A 24,510-nucleotide genomic window follows, 5' to 3' on the forward strand; every position below is an offset into this window, starting at 1 on the left:
TCGGGCTACATGAACAGACATTTTTGCTGTGTAACTTAAGACACCCATGTTACACCGGAAAGAGCGTAATCCTTCAGCTGCCTCACCTGATACAGCGCTAAAAACTGGCTTGTTGACACCGGATCAAATTGCTGGAAGCACTCAACCATTTCAAGACCAGCAGGAGCCAGTACGTCAGTGACACCATGACGGAACGCAACACCCAGGCCCTGCAGCAAAGCTTCACTGGACTGAGAAAGGTAGTTCTGAGACAACTTATGGTCCTTCTAGATGAGAAAAATCAAAAGGTTAATGAGAAACGTGTTGATATTAAGTACTTGTTATATGCACACAGATCACTCGTGTTAGAAAACACAAGTATTACTGTTTCATGACTATTTGAATGTTTTCTCCTTTTTAAGATACTTCCTGCATGATCCAAGTATGCAAATACAGATCAATTATTTAGCAGGCACCAACACCTGCTACACAACATTAGAAGAAAGAGTTTTAATAACACAGTTCCTGTCACAGAAAGCCTGCACTTGGCCCAACAGTGCTGGAACCCCAGGCAATGAGCCTGGAGAACACAGGGATTTTCGGTCAGTCAGCACAGCTGCTTCCCTTGGCTGCTCACGGTCTTTAACACCAGCAAACCCCCAGGGCTCTTATCTGGGGTGTTTACGGATCACAGTAGCTACACCAGATGTACATTCCCAGTTCCTGGCGTGCTCTGAACTGCAGCAGCTCACGGGGATCGGCTCACGTAAGACAACGGAAATTTGGTAGGAATTTTGTGACAGAAGCGATTTCATTGCTCCCAGTCGGCAGAGCATCCCGCTCCCGCAAAAGGGCGAGTGTGAAGCAGAAAGCTGCTGCTCACCTTGCCGGGCTGCTCAACCAATGGGAATTATTCCTTTCTGGGAGCAGCCAGGAAAGCTAGTCAGGAGTTCCCGCAGGATGCGTTGAGGAGCAGGACAGAGACATGCAGCAGAGATGTGATGAAGCTGGTTTGGGGGTTTGCGTGTAAAATTTTTTTCCTTTGTAAGACAAAATTTGTTACAATCATTCCCAGTGTCAGTTCTGACAGGAGCACTAAGGCAAGCAATGAGGTAAGGCAGGGATTCCATAAACAGGATGCATTCAAATCCTAGTGCAAGCACATCCACCAGCACACCTTGAATTCCCGTCTTTTCCTCCCACAGGTCTCACGCTGACAGCTACTGCCTGGCGAACTGCTGTCAGCCACCCCCTGCGCGCTGCCCTCCGCCGAACTCGGGCAAGTTCTTGCACGGTCCGATTTAGCTTCTGCCTACTCAGAGCAGTACAACAAAAGAGTAATTAGTCACTGCAGTAAGTACAGCCAGCTGCGTTTCTTTGGGAGAGTCTGGGTGAAAAGAGAACGCGCCTTTAAGGAAACCAGCTCAGGCTGTGAATCCCGTGGTGCCGAGGCTGAGCGGTGTTATGAAGACATTGTGATGCCTGATAGGTTACGAAGACGATGTGACTAATAGAAACTGAAAAGGCCTCCCCCACAACCTTTGAGAGTTTGATTTTCTGATATTCGTCCCCAGTTTTATTCACTTCAATTCATAATGACTCAGTCAACTTTCACTTTCCTACTTGGTGTTCTTACTCCAACACGAAAGGAACTTACACGTCTGAGCTTTTAATCTGCAGGTTTTTACTTCTTGCTTGCATGGACTCAGAGACCAACCCACCAAGTGCTTTACAGCATTCAAGGGGGCTTTTTTCCCTCTCTGTTTTGAAAATACTGTAATTAGCTCAGGAATGAATCAAAAATTATCTCTGTGTGGGTAGCAGCATTTCCGTGAAATGCCTTGCTTCAGTATCCGTTTGTATTACGGCTTGTACACAGCACGTAAAATCTAGCTCTAAGTAAAGAGTAGTATTCTACAGGTGTGTTCAGAAAAACACTGCGGCAGACAAACTTTTCACACAGGAACAAATGTAAGTGTAGAAGAGAACGCGTACCGTAACATTCAGCTTCCAGTACGCCTCGGGATGTACAGGATCTCTGTTCACGGCAAGGAAACGAAGAGTTTTTCCAGTGAGATACAGGCATTTGGACCTGATGGCAGCACAGCCTGCAGAAAGATCCTGTACGTTTGCTAGCTGAGCCAGTATGATGTGACCCACAGCGCGCTCCATCTGCTTCCAACCCTGGAAAACACATATCCATGGTTACGTGCTCATACGCAGCCACAATCACCGAAACGTACTTTTTAAAATGCAACAATACATTTACAAACACACAAGTGTGTAACTGTGCTTACGGCCTCAGCTACAACCCAGCTGTCTGCAGCAGACACGCAGCATCACTACCAGCTGACACAAAACCTACACTGGAACCTCCATAAGCAACCAACCACCAGAGCTGAAGAAAACGGGGTAAAGGAGGGTTCCACAGGGAACAGAGGGATGCTGGGCTGGCCTGTGCCAGTATTCCCTACTGCCACTGGCGGAGGCAGAAGACACGCAGGAATTCCTGCTCTGTTCCAGTGGGGCATGTCCTGTGTTCCTGCTCAACAGCTCGGGTGGGCAGCTCTGCTTAAGCCAGCAGCTTAGCCGAGAAGGGACAATAATGCAGAAGGAAACCATCAAAAGCTTCAGGCAATTCCCTGCTATGCTCAGGGGCCCTTAAGTCTCTGCACTTGAGAAACAAAATCTTTCTAACACACCAAACCAAATGCCCAACGAACCATGCCAAGACAAAACCCGCTCACTCGAGCTGTCCTTGCTGCAAACCTCCATGAACAGGGACCCGTTTCCTCCGCACTGGACCAAGTTCTGCTGTGGCAAACATCCCTGGGAAAGGTTAGTACACCATTCCTGCGCAAGTCGCTGGGCCACGTAGGTTCTATTACCTGTTCTGCTGCAGTGTCCTCAGAAGCCTCTCTGGTGAAGGCCTCCACAAACGTGTGCCATGATGCTTCACCCACTTCAAGCCTTTTCTCAGTAATGACAAGATGAAAAATATCCAAAAGAATTTCTACAAAATTGATTTTCCTGCTAGCAAGTTGCCTCATTAATGGGATACTAACGTTTGTAGTCTGAAATACAGGAGAAAGGAGAGTAGAGTACTAATTTCAAGTATTTCTGCAAATTTACCTCAACAGATGTCAGAATGTTGTGTTTCTTCAACGTGAAGAAGCAAACCTTTAACTGTATCAACAGAGCAGACATTGCTGTGAAGTTAAGTAAATTAAAAGCTAAACTTCATTAAAAAGCAAAGTAGCTACCTAAAAACCCGAGCAGCTGGGTTTCTGCATTTCAGGTTTTATGTACCTGGTACAAAATCCAGTGGAGTTACAAATGTGCACAGAGACCCCCAGTATTGACGGTTCTGGTGGCTGCATAGAAAAGTTGTCCTTTAAAAAAGCTGCACACTAGCAAAGCAGGCTGCCAGCTTTCATGACCCAAAATACACTATTTTGAAGTTGTTTTCTTTATTTACATAATGTTTTGTGTAACCTTGTGTTCCCTCCTGAGAAATAAACACTTTATAATGGAGAATGTTAAACTTTGGGGGCATTTAGAGAATAACTCACAAAATATCTCCAAGTTCCGACCTTTTCTTTTCAGTCCCAGAAGAGTTTGGGTTGGGAGGGACCCAAGTGATCATCTAGTTCCAACCCCCCTGCCATGGGCAGAGACAACTTCCACTAGCCCAGGTTGCTCCAAGCCTCATCCAGCCTGGCCTTGGACACTTCCAGGGATGGGGCATCCACAGCTTCTCTGGGAACCTGTCCCAGTGCCTCCCCACCCTCTCCAGGAAGAACTTCTTCCTGATATCCAATCTAAACCTCCCCACTTTCAATTTAAACCCATTACCCCTTGTCCTGTCACTACAGGTCCTTGGAAAAAGTCCCCCCCAGCTTCCTTGTAGCCCCTTCAGGTACTGGAAGGCTGCAATAAGGTCTCCTGGAGCCTTCCCTTCTCCAGGCTGAACCCCCCAACTCCCCCAGCCTGTCCCCATAGCAGAGGGGCTCCAGCCCTCAGTGCATCTCCGTGGCCTCCCCTGGACTCGCTCCAACCTGTCTATATCCTTCTTAGGTTAAGGTTTCCACAGCTGGACACAGCACTCCAGGTGGGGTCTCATGAGAGCAGAGTACAGGGGGAGAATCCCCTCCCTCGTCCTGCTGGCCGCATAAAACTGACAAAGACCAGAAAACCCTCTAATTTCTGCTTCTCTTCGTCTCTTTTTGGATTGTAAATTCTTTGGCACGCAATGTTTCCTTCTATATTCACACAATGGCTGTCAGTATAGGAAGATATTCTCAGCTGGGGCTCCCAGGAATTTTCCAAGAATGAGTGAATAGTACAAATGCATTACATTTCTTTTCCATGGGTAGGAAAAACCAATAAATCTCCGTACCTCATTAACTGCAAATAAGCCACAAAGGTCATGAAACACCTCCTCCGTTTTGGATACTGCCCTCTGAGCTAGGTTATAAGCATCAAGATAGTGACCGTGTTTTGCTGCTTTGCTTCTTTCCTGCTTGGCAATCATCCTGAAAAACCCACACGGACCCGAGGAAACTACTGTAAGAAAGCGTTTGTTTATGGAATCAACACTACTGAACGTATCTAGTACAACAATGATATTAATGGATTAGATGAATAGCTTAAATAGAGCGATTCTTAGATGAAATAGGTTCATTTTGTACAAGTGTTTTCGAACTGTTCATACAGGACGAGTGAACAGTCACACATGATCTTTTCGAGGTCTTATTCCCGGAACCGTGCTGCAGCGATGCACGGTGACGCCAAGACAAAGAAGAAAGGCAGATGACATTCCAGAGGATGTGTTCACCAGGAACAAAAGGGCAAACAGCCATGTACAAAACATCTCCCGGTCCTTTTAAGGGGACATCTTGGAATGAGCGGGGATCAAGGCACACCGTGGTCGGGACTTCTGCTATTACAGCAATTCTGGAGAACCACTCAACAGCAAGGGTTGTCAAAGCCTGGAAATACCAGAGAATGGTCGGTGGAGCTGCCAAAATGACTTCCCAAATGGGAAGACCAAAAGCTGGCTTAGAGACCTTGAGACTTCGCTTCGCCCTCCGACGCAGTGCCAGAATCACCAGTACCACGTACAACTAACTGCCTTTAGAGAAAGGAAGTTTTGATTCCTCAGTACTTTTCTGAATACTGAACACTTTGAGGCTGCAAAGAGCTGTGTAACATCAAGATATAAAACCTGACAATGTTACCTGCTCCTTTCCACCTTGAACTGGCCTATAAAAATCTAACCAGTACACTTGGTGCACTAGTCAAATACAATTTTTCATCAGAGGTATCGTCTCACCTGTGAACGTTTGCACGTTCCAGCAGCATCTCGGCGCTGTAGGTTTTGTGCCCGTAGTGTGCGAAGTCCTTCTCCAGTTGAGCTAATTTACTGTAAGACTCCTGCAGCTCCTGGGGCAACCGACAGGGCTCGGCATTAACTGTCACACAATCTTGGACCAAATGTATCTGAATAAGGGTTTTCCTAGGAAAAACAAGAATTACAAGAGGGTAGTCAGAAAGCACAGGCTGTGTTTGAACACAGACACATTTCTATCTGCTCTACTTTAAATGATGAAAAAGACCCTTCATTCTTTAAATCTATGGTCTACAAATTATAGCAGGTCCTGCAAAAATCAAGATATTGTATTTGGAGATGAGAACTGAGGTGACACTTGTTCCACGTATGTAGTTATTCCCACTGCCTAGGCCTCATCAATCTAAACACAGCTGAACTGAGGAGACTAGGAGTCTTCCCTTTCTTACCCAGAAGTCTCACATTTCTGGGAAGAGAAGGGAGTGGAAATGTCATGCACTTCTCTCTCTCCTTTTACCAGGACACCTTAAACTCTCTGTGCCTGGATTTCAGTGTAACCAAAATCGTTGTTTTGTTTCACCATGAAGAGACTTCTGGGATCATGGGGAGGAGTAGCTCAATACTGCAGCCTGCAGTGGCGCTGGGGGAGTATCTGTGCTGAGACCTCTGTGAAGGTAAATGTATCGTCCTCCTTTGGGTCACCTGCATCACAGGCTATGCACAGTAGGCTGTGGTATCCGAACTAGCTGAAGAACTTCATGGCCAGTAGCGCTACACACGAGAATGAAGACATTGGTGAGGAAATTTAAATTAAGAAGACCCAAAACAACCAACAAACCGATAAATTCTTTGGGAGGAAAAATACTTGGGAGTTCACAGAATGTACCCTACTAAAATAAAGATGAACGGTAAAAATCACCGTAGGCTGGGCATATTTCAATGAAAAGAGAGTTACCTGGCTTCAAGGGATGTAATCATAAACCCCAGCTCTGCTTCTCTGTTCGGCCTCCGCAGTACGGCGGCTCTGAGCATGCTGAGAGTGCGCTCCAGCGCCTCGCACGCCTGCAGGGACACCAGAAACAAAGTGCTTCCACTGTGGAGGTCTGTGTACAAACTCCCACTCGGAAAGCTGAAATTTTGTGCAGAACACGTTAAGTATCTCTCCCGAATATACCCCAAGGTGAGTGATTCTTGACAGCTGTGTTTAAAGTCCAGACAGTAAGGGTTACACCCACTTTTAGACATTCTGATAAGTGAACGGGGCACACACACACGGGAAGAAGATGGAGCCAGACCCATCTTAGAGATGGGTAGCACAAGATCGGGTGGCAACAGCCCCAACCTGGAAGGAGGGTAATTCTGAACAGATGCTCAGTGTTTGGCCACCTTCAGAGTCCCTTTTTTGGGGGGGGAGGGGGTGTAACAAAGGCCCAGAAAGATTGGGGAATCAGCATTCTCAGGGATATTTGAAAAGTGCCATCTACAGCCCAGTGCAACCTGGTTCCCCTGTATGGGCTGACATCACTCCAAGGCTGACCCTGCCTTGCTGGTGTTAGACCTCTAACTGAAACAGTCACTTGATTCTGGATTTCACAGGATCCCTGCATCCTTCTTACACTGACCAGCACATCCACCTACCAGCAGGCCTCACACTTCTACACTGGCCACCTGGGGTGTAAGAAGTCCCCAGCAATGGTTTGGAATGAAAAAAAACTTTAGATGATGCTCAAAAACTCATCTACAGATCTGTCCTTTGCAAAAACGTTTGCTGCTGCAGCCCTCTTGGTCAGTCATGTGGGAGAAAAACCCCACCTCACACATTTCCTGAATGGCTGTACTGGTAAAACCTTCCAACTCCTCTCAGTCTAACCAGGTATTTTGTCTTTCAACGACTGTAAACGTGAGTTCAGCCCAAATGAAAATCATCCCTCGATACAAAACAGACTCGCCCAGATGACCACTAATGGCCAGATCACCACAGCCACAAGACACTTACAGTGAAACCTGTGTTAAGGCTGAACAGTAAATGGACTTCAATGTTAATGGTCAAAGAGGAAAATATTTGAAATAAATATACATTATACTGACAGCATGATCTTTCAGAATCTAGAAACAATATCTGTAAAACTACCCAAAATATTTGAAAAGAAAGTGCATATGAGGAAATAATACTGAAAGTTATCAATCTTTATGAAATATGGAAAATAAACACATCAAGGTTACCAGGACTGTCCATGTACAAAACCATTCTAACTGAGGGAATCTGATCTCTGGGATTGGGTTACACATACTAGATCACAATTGCTCCGATTTCAGCAGAAGGATCCACAGCTTATCACAAAACCATCCCAAACCTCCGTGGGTAAAATCTCATTCCTAAGGCTTGCATCTGTTTGAAATCTGTAATGAGCGCTTATTGAATACAGGAAACATCAGTAAATGCATTTTGTACCTATTTTGCTTTTACTGAAATGCAAAGGCATTTTTCTTCACCAAGAGGCACCACCACTGCAAAAAGCCACCCACCAAACCCAAAAAGCTTCCTTACCACACTCTGTTTTCCCTCCTCCTCTTCCTCTAGAATGGCTCCTGCAAGACCAAGCGTGCTGCTGTACCAGAACTGCTCACTGCCCCCCAGGAGCTGGGCTTTCTCAAGGAGTGCTCTAGCTTGCCTGTGGCTTCCTTCCAGCTTAGCCAACACAGCACGGAGGTACAAGCACCGTGACACATCGCACAGGGCCCCCAATTCCTAGGAAGAAGATACATGACTGACACACAAAAGATCCATTACTGCAATTCCTATTACTTTGGTGTTTTCAAACCGGTGTCCACTGCACACCACAACCTTCAGGTCTTCAAATATACTTTACATTTCTTCTTGTTCCCCTATCTTCTACCCCACAAGCCAAAGAAGCTGTTTGCCTGCTACTGTTCCGTACGTACGTATCTGCTGCCCAAGAAACGTGGTGATGAAAAGCTTTTTTGGGAACTGGGATTGAGATACTCCAGAGCTGCAGTAACTTCACAGTGCTACGGTACGCGCGGTATAAACCACCCACCAGTGGTGTATGAGAGACAAGCAGCGTTTGGTACAGACAGCACGCTGGCACGCAGGCCCAGAATGCTGAGAAGAAAGGAGACAGCTAAATTACTGCCTCCCTAATGCCTTTTGAACTTCTCAGTGCACAGCCCTAAATTCATGCTTTACTAAGAGACATATATCATTAAGAATATATTAGTCCTGTATTATTATTGGAAGCATTCATGATTCCTGCTAGATACACACAGGCAGGTTTGTTTTCATGAGGAAAAATATGATGTGGAATAACAGGATAACAAGTAATTCTTTTTTTTTTTTCAAGTAAAGGATTTCTTGCAATAATTATGTTTCAATAACCTTCAGAACCAAGGGAGCACTCATGCGAAATGGCAGACAGAGGAAGAGCATGTGATGTAAACCCTTCATCACAAAGAGACGGGGTGGATTTGTCCAGCGGAATACATGGACACCAGTTTCAGATCTGCCCAAACTCTAAATCATCATTTCAGTGCCAGCGGCTGTTCATCCAACCACAGCTAATTCCCACAAAGTTGGGCTTAAGGGCCACGTATGTACACGTCTGCTTCATGCTGAAACTACATCGCAGAGGTCTGGGGTGGGATGGGGGGAAGGTCTGGTTTTGCAATTTCACTATTGTTATGAGGAGCGACTGCATGAAAATGAACATTTTTCCTATCAGTTCTATTAATTTCCCTCTCCATTTCATTTCAGGGTACCTGAGCTGCAGCATGGGCCTCTGAAAGCAGAACTCCCGCAGGCTGACACGCGCCCAACTGAATGAGCACCTCAGCTTTTTCCATCCACATGTAGGGGAAGGACAGTGCACTCAGTCCTGTTCCTGTTACCGCATTTAACTCAAAAACCTGAAAGACAACACGACACGACACCTTCACAAATCTCAGAACTAGATGGAACACGAACTGTTACCGAGGATCATGCTCAGTTGCTGGTGTCTCCCACCACCCAGCTCTATTTTCTAACTTCGAAACTCAACACCGGAGCTCAGGAAAGCCGGGTTCAGTCTGAGGCTGATTTCACAAAGCATTCAGTTAACCAGTCCACACTGCTGAAACCAACCTTAGAACAGACCAACGACTTCAGATCTGCCACGGTCTTGATGAACTTGATTCTTGGTACTAACTAAAACAATCACGGAGAAATGCTGTTTGCAAGGCCTAAAAGAGGCGACTCGAGGGGGGTCAGGACACAGAAAAGGTGTTTTACCCGCACAAGAACACAGAGAACAAAGTGATGTGAAGGAAACAAGGACAGAGCTGCCCTAGTGAAGAGGAAAGCCGAGGGAAGCTTTCGGGGTAGCAGTGTGGCAATTATCTTCCTGGAGAAGAGGCAGAAGTGACAGAGCTGAAGTGTCTGTGCCCCCTTAGAACAACGTAGACGACAGGGCAACCAGAATAGAGGGAGGGAGACAGCTGAGACAACTGAGACAAGAGCAAGCACACGGTCTGGCGTGCTTCCGTCTTTCCCGCCATGTGTGCTGGTGCCAAGCTCCACTTGCAGCAGGGCAGCTCTCCCTCTTCCAAGCTTCACAATGCGAAGGCGGCGCCAGGCAAACCCGCCCGTCCGCTGAGGCCTGCCAGGGCTGAAGTAGTGCAAGTTTTTCACAGCTCTTTGTGTTCATGCTGTTCTCACACACACTTCTTCAAAAGCCAACTAGCAAGTGTATTAAAATAAAAAGTGACGAGTAATTTATTAAAGAAACTGAGTAGAAATAAAAACCTTCTCCCAGGAGGTAAGGGGGTTCTTGTCCCCACCACCCTTCAGCCAAGCGTTTTCAAACCATATTTCCCCTTCCACTGCAGCAGGGACCCGGTTTGCTTTCCGCAGCGCAATCTCTTGCCAACACCTACATCACAAGAAGGCAAATGAAATTCAAGTCTGGTTTAAGTTTTTCATCATAAAGCGTTAGTACTTTGGGCATCTTCCCCACACACCCACCCTGTGAGTAGATCCAAACCAACCACGCACAGTTTAGGGCACAGCTCACGTACCAAACCACTGCTAAGCTCATGCTTTTAAATGTGTTTTTGCCCCAACAACACACCACCTGCAGGGAAAAACCCCAACCGATACCAGCCTCTGTGGCGACCGTACGTACTCCGCTTGTTCCGATTCAGGGAGGTGGGCTTCTCCGGCAGCTTTCTCGTGGTACAAAGATGCCCGGCCCAGCTGCAGCTCTGAGCACACCAGAGCAATGCTAGCAATAAAACCAAGAAGTGTTTAATGAGCAGACTCTTTTGTACTGGCTTTCTACAAACACCTTCTGTATAAAGAGCGCACCTTCCAGGTTTTCAATCACACCTCCTGATGTCCAGATCAATGCCAGCAATAACAGACATTTCAGATAAAAAAGGGGGGAACGCAGCAGTTGGCATCACCCAACGGAAGAGGCCACACGTCGATCAAGGGGTTAGGGGTAGAAGGCACGTTTTGCATCCCCTGGTCCCACCCCCTGCCACGGGCAGGGCCCTCTGTCACTAGACCAGGCTGCTCAAAGCTCCCTCCAACTGACCCTGAACACTTCCAGGGATGGGGCATCCACTAGTACATCTGGTCCATAAGCCCATGTCTCTGCAATTTAGCAGCAAAAATGATGTGCTAGGAGTGCACAGGTATTTATAACATGGTCTCACTACAGCAGGCAAAAACTCCCCTATATGTGTTTGCGCTAACGTATTCCCGATTTGCGTATGGAGTGATATATTAACATACACCTTTCTGACCCTATCAAAAACCAGGTCGTAGATATAAATAAATAAAAACAATCTTGAGGAGCCAACAAAAAAATGTGTCGGGCAAAACCTGGCTGCAAACAATTTCCCATCAGTCAGTCACTTTTAGTCTCGTAAGGCAGCAACGCAGCACTCAAATGGCAACCCAGATGCGTACATGTACATCGGGATCCACGAGCCTTATCTGTTCCACCATGTGGGATCAGTTTCAGGCGTGCAAAACTACATTACGTGGCATTTCACAAACTACCAGGGATTAAAGCAAACAATTAGCGCTTATAACCGTTAATTATTAACCAACATTACGCAACACATTTCAAACAAGCACGATGAGATTGGAGCTAAACCAGCAATAATTTGCCAGTGCGTGCATATGAACTAGTTTTTAATCAAAACTTTTAGGGTTAATCATCCATCAAATAACAGCATTTTGGTCCCAAAAGCAGATCTCCACACAAGAAAACACACTTATTGGGGACACTTGTGTGGGTCCTTATGCTGAAGACAGTGTACTTCAGGACAAGCCGGGGGCTGCCTTTTGAATGCTGAAACGGCGATGCTGTTACTGAATTGCTTCTGGACTTTTGTCAGTTAGCGACCAGAAGGCACAACTGAAATTACCCACATGAAGTGGCATGCATTCCTAAGCCTGAGCGCCTTTCCCTGTGCGGATCGTAGTTGGTAGCAGACAGATGCAGTGGCTTTAATCCCACAAGCAAACCAAGTCATCAAGACTATTAACATGCGTAAAAAAGGACTGAAAAGAAATGAAGAAATCAGAGATGTGCCCCCCGCCGTCTCAAGAAATCAGAGGTGTGACCCCCCACCCTCATTAATATCTGGCAGAGCACTAATGGCGGGTCAGCTCCATTCACGTTCGATGTTGCTGAAGTAAAGGATACAAACCGAAGGTGATAGAGATCAGACAGACTTCTACATGCCACCACCTCGTCGGCAATCACTTCAGCCAGCTGAAAGATGGGAAGAACCAGGTGGGGGCAGAAGATTTTCTGCAGTTCTTTAGATAAAAGGTCCATAAAATACAAAGTACAAGTCTGAAAAGGAAGTTATTTTAATTCAATCAGTCTAAATATCATTTAAATGAATGGATCATTAAAGTGAATTTTGAAGTAATGATTTCATCTCCAGTTCCAAACTTCACTAAAAGCCCCCACACCAACCCTCTCAGGCTGAAAGCAGCAGGCAGGTGGTCCGGAAAGCCAGTCAGTTCAGTTTGCTGTTGAGTGCCGAGCCAACAGCAAACAGACAACCAACACTGTCTGCAGCGGTACCTGGTACCAGCCCAAGGCAGCACCCCCAGCACTGGCTCGACAGTCTTTACCGCAGAGGCAGAAAAACGCAACCACAACAGTTCTCTGCTGCTTATCTTTTTCCTAAATAATAAATGCTCTAGAACTTGGAGGATTATACTTACAGGTTCAGGGAAATTATCCCGGTTAATACCGTAACTGTTTGTTTTGTGTTTAAAAGTATCTCGGATTTCCCTGGGACAGTCGTACTCAGCCCATTCCTCCACGTTTGCTGGTAAGGTGGCCACCAAGCCCCTCTCCTTAGGCTTCTCTTGCACAGCAGAAAGGTCAACCTATAATAAAAACCAAGGGCATTTATGAGGCCACATTCACTTTCTTGTTGGTATTAAATATTCAGCTGATATTAAAACCCCCCTGTATCTGCTTAACATCCTCTGAAGGTCTGTTGTTCTTTTTTGACCTCTATGCTGGGCTTAACAAAACAGCAGCATTTTGACCACTGCAACAAACAAAAAACCCCCGTCTGTCAGCTTATGAGCTGCCAAGCCCATGCGATGGAGAGTAAAGGATACACAGACATTCTTCACAGGCCATAAGTCTCTCCAGGAAAGCGTCTGAGCTGCGTAACAAATGAGCCACGGGAAATAGCTCCTGGGGAGAGACGGTGGTTTAATTCCACAGCAAAGGGCTTCTTACTGGTTTCTCTTTCTTTCTGCCCTTCTCTGTTTTAGGAGCAATTACTGACTTCTGAGGAGCTGTGAGTTGTGAAGGCTTTGATAATACTTCGGTAAGAGGACCGGATGCTGCCAAGGCTACCTGGATAATAAACCAGTTTCAGTTAATTATCTCCAGTTTCAGTACTATTGTCCATTTCTACTAATAACGATTATTCCCTGTAAGTCACTCTCCACAGCTATTGACAGGTCTCACCCATCCTGTTCTGTTTGCATGAAAGCTTTCTTCAGAAAACGAACACAGGCCCCGGATGCTGGTGCTGCTCACACAAGCATTTAGGGTGACCACGATGAGGCACTTGGGCAGCTGGAGGCCAAAGATGACACTGTCCCTGTGACAAACACCACTGCCACGTTTCGAAGCTGCACGGCTTTATTTCCTTTATTTTTAAACACAAGCCTAGGCTGCTTAATCTTCCACAAGGCATTAGGCCCTGTCAGCGCAGGCGGCAGAGAGTGAGGCGCCACTGTGTTCTGCCTCCGGGTTAGCAGTCTGCAACGGTGCTAATGAACGTCATCGAGATGGAATTGCTAAACATTCACGCCTGTGAAGGCACCCACTGAATACTCCTCTGCACGGGCAGCAGCATCTGAACTTACTGAAGTCTAGAAAACCCCTTAACTGAGAAGATGAACACACTTTGTTGGAGGGATCAAGAGCAGAACACAACATATGAACAAAAACCGCTGCTGGGTGCTGCACAAGAACTGAACTGTTCAGAGGAAGTGTAAGCCGTGTCTTTACCAACGGCAGAGGCAGCTGCTGCGCCTTCCATCCTTCAGGCTTTCAGAAAACATTTCCATGTCTTCTACTGAGTTATTCATGGAGCCCTAACACCCCAGAGCCTCTTTCAGAATGGATATCCGCCCTCCCAGCTGCTTCCCTTGCTACTCCAAGGTCCAGCCGCCCCATAGACCTTCACTCAGTGCCACGTGGTCGTTGTGTCTCTCGTGGTGCTGTTGGGGTGTAAATATGAGGTTCTAAAATTGCTGTCACTGTTCTGCAGCTGGCACTGACAGCCACATGAACTCCCAATTTTTAGCAGCTTTTTCAAACAGTGATGCTCCTTTCAGACACCTTTTTCCCTCATAAGACACTCAGACAGGTGCAGGATATCACAAATTATGCCAGTGTAGAACCTGAAAACATCATTATTCAAGTTTTATTTTTGAAATTCCTGTCTTCATCGAATGCTGGGGTCTAAACCGACTTCACGATGAACATTTCATCATAGTCACCACGGGAGTAACAACTCGTGGGCTTTTGCAGCCATTTGTAATACACTTAGGCACCAGACATAACTTACCCAGCGAGTTGCTACATCCGGCCGATAGCACCGATGCTGCTTCTATAGTGACTTGTGGCATTCCCACTATCAAGTATAGATTTAGCCTCTTTATTTACTCATACTTAAGGCAGAAGTGTTTCCCTATGACTTTATGGTTCTCAACAGCCACTCAAACGGGGCATTCATACCAACGAGAATGAAGGAGATGTTGGATTTGAAATGCCGTAACAATGAGAAAGTAGGGAAAATGTGGCCAGCCTGCACTTTTCCTCAAAACCTAAACAAAGCAACAGCTGCATTTCACTGAGCTGTCACACAGTTCCCTTCAGCCAAATGACAGCCCCTTCCATTCGAGCTAAGGGAAAGTAATTCCCATCCCTCCACGCTGCCAGCAATGGCTCGGCATGTGTTCGGCCACTAAGATCCTTTAACAAATTAAACCCGCAATATTTTAGAACCTTTTGCATGAAATGGGCGAGTGTCCTCCCAGGAAGCAACTGGCCACTGGTTTTAGCCTTAGCGTCTCTTCCCCGTTTTTCTGAGAGAAACAGGTTTCCTGTTTAATCCGTAAACCTCAGGCTGCACGCTAACCATACCATGCGGCTGACTGAGAACGTGGTTAAACCATCAAGCAAGTAGCTGGCACCGCAGTTAGACAAGACAGCCTGAAATACGCTGGCCACGTGAGGACGTAATGCAATGTTGTGCAATCTCACCTGCCAGATGCGGACGACACAAGCGCAGGCCAGCAAACAATGCTGCTGATGAACGGGAGAGCTCTGGCCAGAAACTAAAGCCATCAGTGTCTGCGCTCTGAACAGAGCTTCCAAATGTTTCACGCTCCTCAAGTCCTCCAAATTAACCTGGGGCCTGGTATCACTTGCTGCAATGTCTGTCTTCAAATATTCTGTAGGCAAACACCTTGGTATAGTATTTTTTTCTGTTAAAAAAGAAACAACAGGCTCACAGAGACAGTATTAAAAATGTATTCAGAAGTTAAAATTTCTGAATTGCAAATGAAAATATCTGTGGAAGAACAGACCTCTGAAGGACATACCCTTTTACATACCTTCTTCTCCTGAGGAGTGCATGGAAAATTCCATATGCAGCAAGAGATCTACCACCCAATCCAGAACCTTCATAACATCACTGAGGGAGAACTGGTTACAGTACAACCATTCAGCGAATTCCATCAGATAATTAACCTTCTGCCAATCATTTTCTTGTTTCTGTAAAAGTAATCAAGAAAAAGTTTGAGTATATTTGGTGATGTAAACCATCAAAATTACATCCAAAATTTCAATATGGACTTTACAGAAGCAAACAATAATTTGAGAGTGAGCAGTTCCACTGGCATCCCATAATCAGGTATGCGGACCAGAATGTAACAGAGAACTCCATCCGTTACCTCTTGGTTTTGGAAAGTTCCTTGCAATTGGCTACTCTGACATTTGCCTTTGACAGGCCTCAGCTGAACCTTCACCGCGTACCAAGTGTCCTGGCCCAGCCCCAGGCAGCAAGCAGGTACTCGCGAGCCGCTCACTCCCCCCTGCCCCAGTGGGATGGGGAAGAATCAGAGGGAAAAGAGAACTTGTGGGTTGAGATAAGAACAGCTTAATGGTTGAAAGGAAATTAAGTAAAATAATGATACTACTACTGCTACTACTACTATGCAGTGAGAATACTACTACTGCTGATGATGGTAATGTGTAATTTAAAAAAAGAAAAAGAGAAGGAAAAAACGATACAACCACTCGCCACCAGCTGACTGACGCTCAGCCATCCCCACGCAGTGGTTCCCCCCAGCCAACTCCCCCAGCTCATATACCAAGCATGACCATTCAGACACCCAGTTTTCCAAATGAAGAGCCATTTCCAAGTTCCAAACAGGAACAGCCACAGACACGGTCTTCCTGCCAACTCAATTACGTACTTCCCCGAACCCACAATCCCACAACTCCCTGGGTACCATCATTCTGCCGGCATCTGAACATGCAGCAAACACTGACCAACCTGTAAAGCAACGACTGCGTTTTGGAAACAGCTTAACTGCCCAGCAGTGCTTCTGGAGACTGCTCCCAGCTGGCGCCACATCCGCGACAAGTAGTCTTCACCTTCATCTCTCAGTTTCTGAACATCCATCATGAAATCACACCCCAATGCTGCCTTCGCTGTAGCCATGTGTTTAAAAATCAGGCTAGAAAAAGACCAAAAAAACTGCAAGTGTCTTGCATCTGTAACTGTACCTGTGAGAGGACAGAACCCCAAAATCCCAGATTTCCTGTTCATGCCTGTATAGTACAGCACAGAGATGTAAAGTTCATAAAATCATGGAATCATAGAATCACAGACTGGTTTGGGTGGGAAGGGACCATAAAGACCTGCCAGTGCCACCTCCTGCCATGGGCAGGGACACCTTCCATAGCCCAGGTTGCTCCAAGTCTCATCCAGCCTGGCCTTGGACACTCCTAACAAACCACTGATTTTTGCCACAAATGGCATAAAAGGGTGTAAATCTTTGAGCTCTGATAGGACACTGTAAACCACACTCCAGGTCATTTAATTTCCATTTAACATGAATGGGTTTACAGCTACAAACACTGAAGTTCCTGCTACATGGCCACATTTCGTGCACCTTTTTTCTTGGAAAAGTAAGATACTAGTTATATACAAGTTTTAAGAACAAATATTATGAATAGATTACCGACATGAAACGCTGCCAACGCAGGGAAAAGAAACAACTGTGTTTTCTGCTGTAAGAACTGGCAAAAGTAAATGTAACATCTTCCCAATGCAAACTAACAAACCACTGATTTTCCTGCTACCCAAGAATCAGGATGTTTATTTTCACAGAAATAAGAGACCCAACTCACAGCCTGTGTCTCGTCTGAGGCAAAACTTGAATAGCTTCATCCAGGACTTGCAGTGCTGTCTCCCAGTCAGCTTTATCAGCATATATGTGAAATAACAACCCATATAAGGAGGTTCTTAATGCCAGATCTTCCTCAGCACCTTTGAAGTATATTCAAATGATTTATTAATACGCTGCAGGTTGATAATAACATTATGTAACACTGGGGGTTTTATTACCAGATCAAAAGAAGGAAGAACGTGCCTCGGAGAAAGGATCCAACTGATGACCCAATGCTTTGAAAATCCTTTGTAATCCACTGATGCAAAGGCAGCATATCCTTCTTCTCCTAAACAGACCAAAAAAAGCCAGTGATCTTTTGGCTAACACATGTCTTTAAGTATTACCGCAGTTCTGTTTCTTCTGTAAATCAGTGGATATGGTCAATATGAGCTATTAACCTGTTACCTGAACAGCTACTTTTGCAGGAGCCAAAACGCACAGCCATGTCTGCAGAGTAAGTTCTGCCATACAAACCCAACGCAGCACTAACTTGGACGAGTAACATCCCAGCAGTTACACTCATTAAATACCATGAGATCTTGACGTGCCCCATCAGAGAGGCTGGGGCAGGCAGGGACAAGAGAGCACCCTACTCAACACCCCTGCCCAAAGCAGGCTGAAGTAGAGCCGCTGCCCCTCACTCAGTCACCTTTCCAGTACTCCAAGCAGTATGTCCACAGCCTCTCTGGTCAGCAACGAGTACCAGGTCATTTCTGCAGCCTGGTTTTGGGCATTTTTAAAAGATGACTTCATGTCTCTTGTCCCAGTGTGCTCAGCTGCCTCTGCCTGTGAAACTCGGACCATCACAATTCTCACCCAAAGATGGGAGAGGAGAGAGCTTTTCCATCCCCTCGAGCTCATGGGCTTGCACCTTCACAGATAAGCTGACGCTCGGTTCACAGCCAGGTCCACACGCAGCTCCGCTGGCACGCTGCCCACTGCCTAAGGCCGCACTAAGAAACCATCTGAGCTGTAGCTACCAGAGGTGGGCAAAGTACAAACTCCTTTCTGCAGGCAGCAATGTGCACCTGCGGGTGGGGGGAACTTGAGTGCAGTTACCCTGCCTTTTCCCTGAGTCCGTGTTCTAAGAGCTGCTATCACACCTTCTGGAAGGGACAGCTTTTTTCTGGATTTCCTTTGGAGTCTTTCCGCAACATTCCCTTCGGTGGGGTCTGGCACTGCAGCCCCTCAGGCAGCAGCATATTCTGATGCAAACTCCTGCAAGTCTCACCACTGCCTAAACCCAGCAGAACCACCACGCGTGGGGAGAGCATGGATTCCATGTGAACGTGATTCCTGGCGATGCCATGGGAATGTTTGCTGTGGGGCTGCAGGTGAGAAACCAGGTCCGTATTTCTGACAAGGAGGTCGCTCTTCCCTCTCTGGTGTCCTGAAGCAGCCAACCAAAGCTTCCAAGCAAACCGCGACACACCGCCCACTAAGCACAAGCAGAGTTAACAGCACCCGTTAGTCTTACCTGTTTATTCTTAGATTCTGCTTTAATTATATTCTGGAGAATTACTTCAGTAGGCTCTTTAAAGTGCTTCCTGTCATGTGGAGAGCCCAGCAGGGGTAAACATGCATTCCAGAAGTGCCGAGCTGCGGACATTGCAAGGGAGTAATTCCCAGCCTCCCCTGCGTTCCTGCCAAAAGCAAACAGCTCAATGGAGGGGAACAACCCGACTCCAGCCAAATAAAAGCGTTTACTGCTGGAAACATTTGGGGTCACCTGATCCAGGCACCACCCATACATCATCTCAGCAGTGAGGGGTTAAGTGAATGAGCTCCATAGAAAAGGTTCTACGTACAAATCCCCCTCACACATTCAGAAAAAAAAAAATCCTCATGGTTTTACTGCCTTTCTGTGTAAACTTGGCTCAGCAGCCTTCACTAAAAAATAGCAGAAATCTACTAGAGATGTTCTCATTGGAATAATCTACCTTTTTGGCTTCCTAATGCATTAAGCTCTCTTTCTAAAACCACTAAAAATAGAACAAAGCTGTTACTGAAATGCCAAGCATTGTGCATAGCACAGAACCACTCTCATGGTTTTACTGCCTTTCTGTGTAAACTTGGCTCAGCAGCCTTCACTAAAAAATAGCAGAAATCTACTAGAGATGTTCTCATTGGAATAATCTACCTTTTTGGCTTCCTAATGCATTAAGCTCTCTTTCTAAAACCACTAAAAATAGAACAAAGCTGTTACTGAAATGCCAAGCATTGTGCATAGCACAGAACCACTGTAACACAATATTCCTCAAATCCCTCTAGCTGCATTCCAATTGTTTTGAGTATATTCCATGCAAATGTTACTTTGAATTCATATAATTTAATAATTCTCCAGGTTGTGATACAACACAGAACTCTCATGAGTGAGCAAAGGCTTTAGGATTTAGCTAAAAGTTACGGATTGGGATGAAACTAACACCCGTTGAAGAGTTTTACTATTTCAAAACAAGCAGGTTTCAGTCTGGCAGTTTCTGTCATCCTCTCCCACTTCCATGACTTTCAGAGTCCATGTGCTCACAGACCTTGTGTCTCAACACCAGACTGAAGGCCTAGTTTTTGCTCACCACTTCTTGTCTTCCTTTTGGGATGCGTGGAGCTGTACATACACTCAGTCCTTCCTGAGGAGCGCTCGGGAGGGAGGAAGGCAGGCAGGCAGCCGTACGATGTTAACAGCCTCACCTCGGCCATCACGTGCTCATCTTCCAAGAGTTCTAATTGCCTGCTTTTGCTCCTTAATTTATTTCTTCCAAATACCAAAGAATTTACACCACAGTCACGCATCATCTCTGTATCACCCGCTCCTGCTTGTTCACTATTTAAAGCCTTTCACCTTTGGGTTCACAACATGCAGTTTATGGTATTAACACGATGCTCTGCAACAGGAGAGCTGAGGAGTAACTGCTGGAAAGGACACGAGGTTCTTGGGGGGCAGCAAGCAGAAAAGCAGCCAGCAGGGTGCTCTGGCAATAGCAGCCAACAGCATCCTGGGCTGTGTTAACGGAACAGACAATACACTGAGGCAACGGATTATCACCCCCCAGTCACCACTCTAGACCACGTCTAGGCGCCCAGTTCTAGGCACAGCAGACAGGGACAGCCTGCAACACGCTGAGCAGAGTGCCCCCAGCATGATGCAGGGACCGGGGCTCTGGCCTTGGGAGGAGAGGCCGAGTGCAGGGCTGGTTCAGTGTGGAGTTGGTTTTTGGGGACCTAACAAGGAGTAAACCAACACAGGCACTGAGGAGCAGTAGCCAGGCGCTTCATAGTGGATGGCAGGGGGAGCAAGAAAGGGCACAAGTTGGCATAAGAAAGGCTCAGAGTGGTTAAAAGTAGAGACTTCTCCCCCTGAGTACAGGCAGGCAGTGGAGTGGAACTCTCCTTTCCCGCAGTTTTCAAGGAAGCCCAGGCTGGATGAACCCAGGGCTGGCCCTGCTTTGAGATGGAGTTTGGACTAGAGCCCTTCTGAGTTTCTTTCCAACCAGGTTCTCCCTGGATTCTACGACATTAAAATATCAGCCATGTGTAAGATGTGGTAAATTTACTAAACTTTGTTAAGCATTTCGAAATACAACATACCTGGCACTCTGAACAAAGGCTTTTGATGCTGCTACACGCACATGTCTCCCTCCAGGCGAATTTTCCATCATACTCCTTCCTTGTATACAGGCAGCAGTGCTTACCATTTCTCGTCTCGCCTTGTTAACAGACCTGAATAAATGCAAACTATTCAAGAAGTGCCAGTCCTACAGTTAAGAACACAGCAGGTCCTAGTAACAATGCTTTTAAGACGTCCCTTGCTCCAGGAGTTACAAATGCTTCTACTGACCCTTCTTTTACAACCAGACCGTATTTGAAAAACTGGACATTTTGTGAAAAGATATCAGAAATAAAATCTCTTTTTCACAACTCTAATAAAAATAACTATGAAATCAGATTTAAAATCTTTTAATCTACATTTAGCAAGGGGAGAAAATAGATTTGGGGTTTTCCCCCATTGTTCGCTATTGTACATCAAACAAAAAGTTAGTCCAAAGCCAAACTCATATGGCAAGCAATTAAAAACAGATATGGGAGAAACCTAGACAATTTTTGACACTTTCTTTCGGAATTGGTCTCACCTATGTCTGGCACAATATGCACAGGACTCTGGAGAAATCAATTTGCACCACATTCTACCACATTTCAAAGAAAAGAAAGCAGGGTCCCAGCAGTTAATCAGTTAAAAATAACTAACTCTGGTTCACAGCGATTGTGCAGGGAAAGAAGTTACACAACCTGCAAGACCCTTTCCCGCTCACACAGCCACACAGAAATGCCCAGGTTGTAGCTGGCCTAGCCCCAGCTCTGAGGGGAGAACTGTGCAGTTTGGGCTTGTGGCTGCCAGAGGACACCAGTGTCCTACAGCTCCACCAAAGCCAGTATTTAACCCTTCTCTGTCCTGAGGCTCGGCTTTACCATGGGAAGACAAGATTTATCCTCCATTTCTCTGGAAGCAGCACTGACAGCCCATGATCCATGACTACATTCCTCTGGCAAAGAACCAAACACTTTCTCACTTGCTAGTTCGCAGATCGTTAGATACGCAGCCAGTGTTCTCTCAACCACTGTAACGTCCTCAAATCCTGTTCTGCATTAAGACACCTTCTTTGGGTTTACATGTTCTTCCCCACGTGGCAAACAATCAGGAACTTCAAAGAGCAGATTTTTTTTTAAAAAGAAAAATTCTTTTTCAGAGAGAAAAATTAACACAAAATTGTACCCAGTGTTCCACGTTTATTTCAAATTTCCTACATTCCAACAGATTGTTATGGGATGGAGCCAACTCCCTCCTCTTTGGATAAAACTGCATTGTGGTTTTGGAGGCAATGATATGAAAAACCCCAGAAGGATCAAAGGATACCCCGTGTTGTAACACAGGATTCCCCCAGCACCCCCATCTACAGAGGAAACCTTTGTTCCTTTGAGATCCAGGTTTTAAACGATCGGTTAAGATGGACACCGGGCTGTTACAGAAAGGACTCGCTTCCCTATTGCAGCCATATGCACAGGTGGGGTTAAGGAGCACAAGACTACCTGGCACCAGAGCACGGAATATAGCAGCTGCTGTTACCTACTGCTGTCACCTACTGCCACTCACGGCTGCGTCTTTTCCCTGGCCTGTGTAGACCCTTTGTGTACTAGAGCCACTTCAGCACGGGAAGCGACTTCCATCAGAAAACCAGCCGGAACAAGCTACTTAGCGCTTGGCCATGACAGATGTGTGGGGAGACTGTGCTGGGCAGAGCCCAGGAAGGCACCCGAACACATCTGTGTATGACCTGTTCACTTGCTTCCTGAGCTGGGTTGAGTCCCAGCCTGGCTCTTCCACTGCCTTTTCCTCAGGCTACGCTGCGGAGTCAGAACAGCGTCTGCAGTAGGTGAGGAAGCGGCAACAGCAGCGGCCGCAGAAGTAAGAAAAATCCACTTTCCCCTCTAACCACAGAGCGTGTCTGTAGAGAAAGATTGGTTCACTTCTGCTCATGTGATCCAACACATTCACCCAGCACACTCTTCCTGCAAAACGCAGGTCAGGTATGGCACAGCGTCAGCCAAGCTCCATGTACTTACGTTTCACACTCCTTGGTGTCTCCAGCGTGGCAAAAATTCTCATCTGATTCGCGGATCTTTCTGGAACAAGCCATCACGATTTCATGATCATGTGACACATATGCAAAATACATCAGCCGTGTCAGTGTCTGCAGTTCCACCAAGGAATCTGACCAGCTGCATTCAACAGCCAGTTTCACCAGCTGGGGGAAGGAAAAACGGAAAAAAAGAGCCTTTAAGCCTCCAGGTTTCATCACGCTCACAGCTCTGCTTACCCCAGACCCCGCCTGGACATGGGCCAGTTCCCTCCTCAAACCACCCAGAAAGCCGAAGCGTCACAGCCACAACCAAAACGCGGGATCAGAAGGATCTTTTCCCTGCAGGGGGTACTGTAGCAGTGCATGCAAGTCCAGCTCTGGGTGTGCCTTTGAGCAGCGGTATCCGCCAGGACCTGGCTTATATCCTCACTCCTCGGCTGCAGATCAGAGGAGCAAGACTTCTGACACGCGGAGACCATTTCAGTTCAGCCAAAGGTAAGAATGGGAGACAGAACTGCGTTTACAGCAGGGAATGAGAGACAGAACTGCGTTTACAGCAGGGTTTCACCTGTAGTTTCACTACGGGGTCTAAACACCTCCCTTGCTCGTGTCAGAGTTTCATCTTTTTAACATAATGGGAGTTGTTAACGAATCGGTCCAAACGAGGATACGGCAATAGCGCTCCCCAAAACTGGGCTGCTACAGTAACAGCTGCTGCTAACTCTTTCTATTTGGCATCGATCTGTAGATCAACTAGAATTAGACACTTACATGTTTGTAAGGACCCAGATCCCAGTCTTGAGAAAGAAGAAATTCTACCTGAGTTTTAGACAATGTCACCAGATTCCTACCATCTCAGCCCTTTAAGAAAGCTCTCTACAGGAGGTAGAAATCATAAATGTGGCAATCCAACAGGTAAAACTACAACTCACTGTTGGGAAAATACAGGGTCTAAACCTTCCAACACCTCTGCTCCTCTCTAACAGCCTGGTAACCAAGAGGGTCACAGTGGGGATTGAGGTGGGACATCAGGAAGGAATTCTTCCTGCAGAGGGTGGGAGCACTGGGACAGGTTCCCAGAGAAGCTGTGGATGCCCCATCCCTGGGAGTGTCCAAGGCCAGGCTGGATGAGGCTGGGAGCACCCTGGGCTATGGAAGGTGTGCCTGCCCATGGCAGGGGGTGGCACTGGGGGGGCTTTGAGGTCCCTTCAACTCAAACTATTCCATGATTCTGTGATTCTATGGGAAGTGAGGTACTGCTCAGGGTGAGTAATCATGGAAGACTGATCAAAAGCAAGTACTTTAAGAGAAACTGCCTCATGTAAGACTCATGAAAAACCTCCTGATAAGATCTTAAGTACCTTGCAACTACCAAAAGTAAATTCACTGTAACAGGAAGTTTTCTGTTGGAATTCTGAAAACTTCCAATAGAAACCCTAAAATACACCTCTACAGCTGCCTGAAAGTGGGGTGCAGAGAGGGGGGGGTCAGTCTCTTCTACCAAGTTACAAATGATGGGACAAGAGGGA

The 24,510-nt window shown here is 46.4% G+C and overlaps 1 protein-coding gene across 1 annotated transcript in view; it reads right to left on the minus strand.

The window, feature by feature from the left end:
* Positions 1 to 24,510, minus strand: part of CFAP46 (cilia and flagella associated protein 46) — a gene marked incomplete at its 3' end in the record, with an annotated part of 67,348 nt that overhangs the window by 14,773 nt on the left and 28,065 nt on the right. The window contains 20 exon segments of the mRNA XM_010154339.1: positions 87 to 266; positions 1,975 to 2,163; positions 2,868 to 3,053; positions 4,379 to 4,514; positions 5,315 to 5,497; positions 6,285 to 6,391; positions 7,878 to 8,078; positions 9,107 to 9,253; positions 9,468 to 9,530; positions 10,482 to 10,605; positions 12,047 to 12,195; positions 12,576 to 12,743; positions 15,151 to 15,374; positions 15,504 to 15,663; positions 16,448 to 16,631; positions 17,308 to 17,446; positions 17,550 to 17,634; positions 18,826 to 18,991; positions 20,934 to 21,065; positions 22,965 to 23,146. Of these exon segments, the coding sequence (XP_010152641.1) occupies positions 87 to 266; positions 1,975 to 2,163; positions 2,868 to 3,053; positions 4,379 to 4,514; positions 5,315 to 5,497; positions 6,285 to 6,391; positions 7,878 to 8,078; positions 9,107 to 9,253; positions 9,468 to 9,530; positions 10,482 to 10,605; positions 12,047 to 12,195; positions 12,576 to 12,743; positions 15,151 to 15,374; positions 15,504 to 15,663; positions 16,448 to 16,631; positions 17,308 to 17,446; positions 17,550 to 17,634; positions 18,826 to 18,991; positions 20,934 to 21,065; positions 22,965 to 23,146 (3,105 nt within the window).

Source organism: Eurypyga helias, unplaced genomic scaffold, assembly GCF_000690775.1.
Source record: "Eurypyga helias isolate BGI_N326 unplaced genomic scaffold, ASM69077v1 scaffold6626, whole genome shotgun sequence".
Classification (NCBI taxonomy): domain Eukaryota; kingdom Metazoa; phylum Chordata; class Aves; order Eurypygiformes; family Eurypygidae; genus Eurypyga; species Eurypyga helias.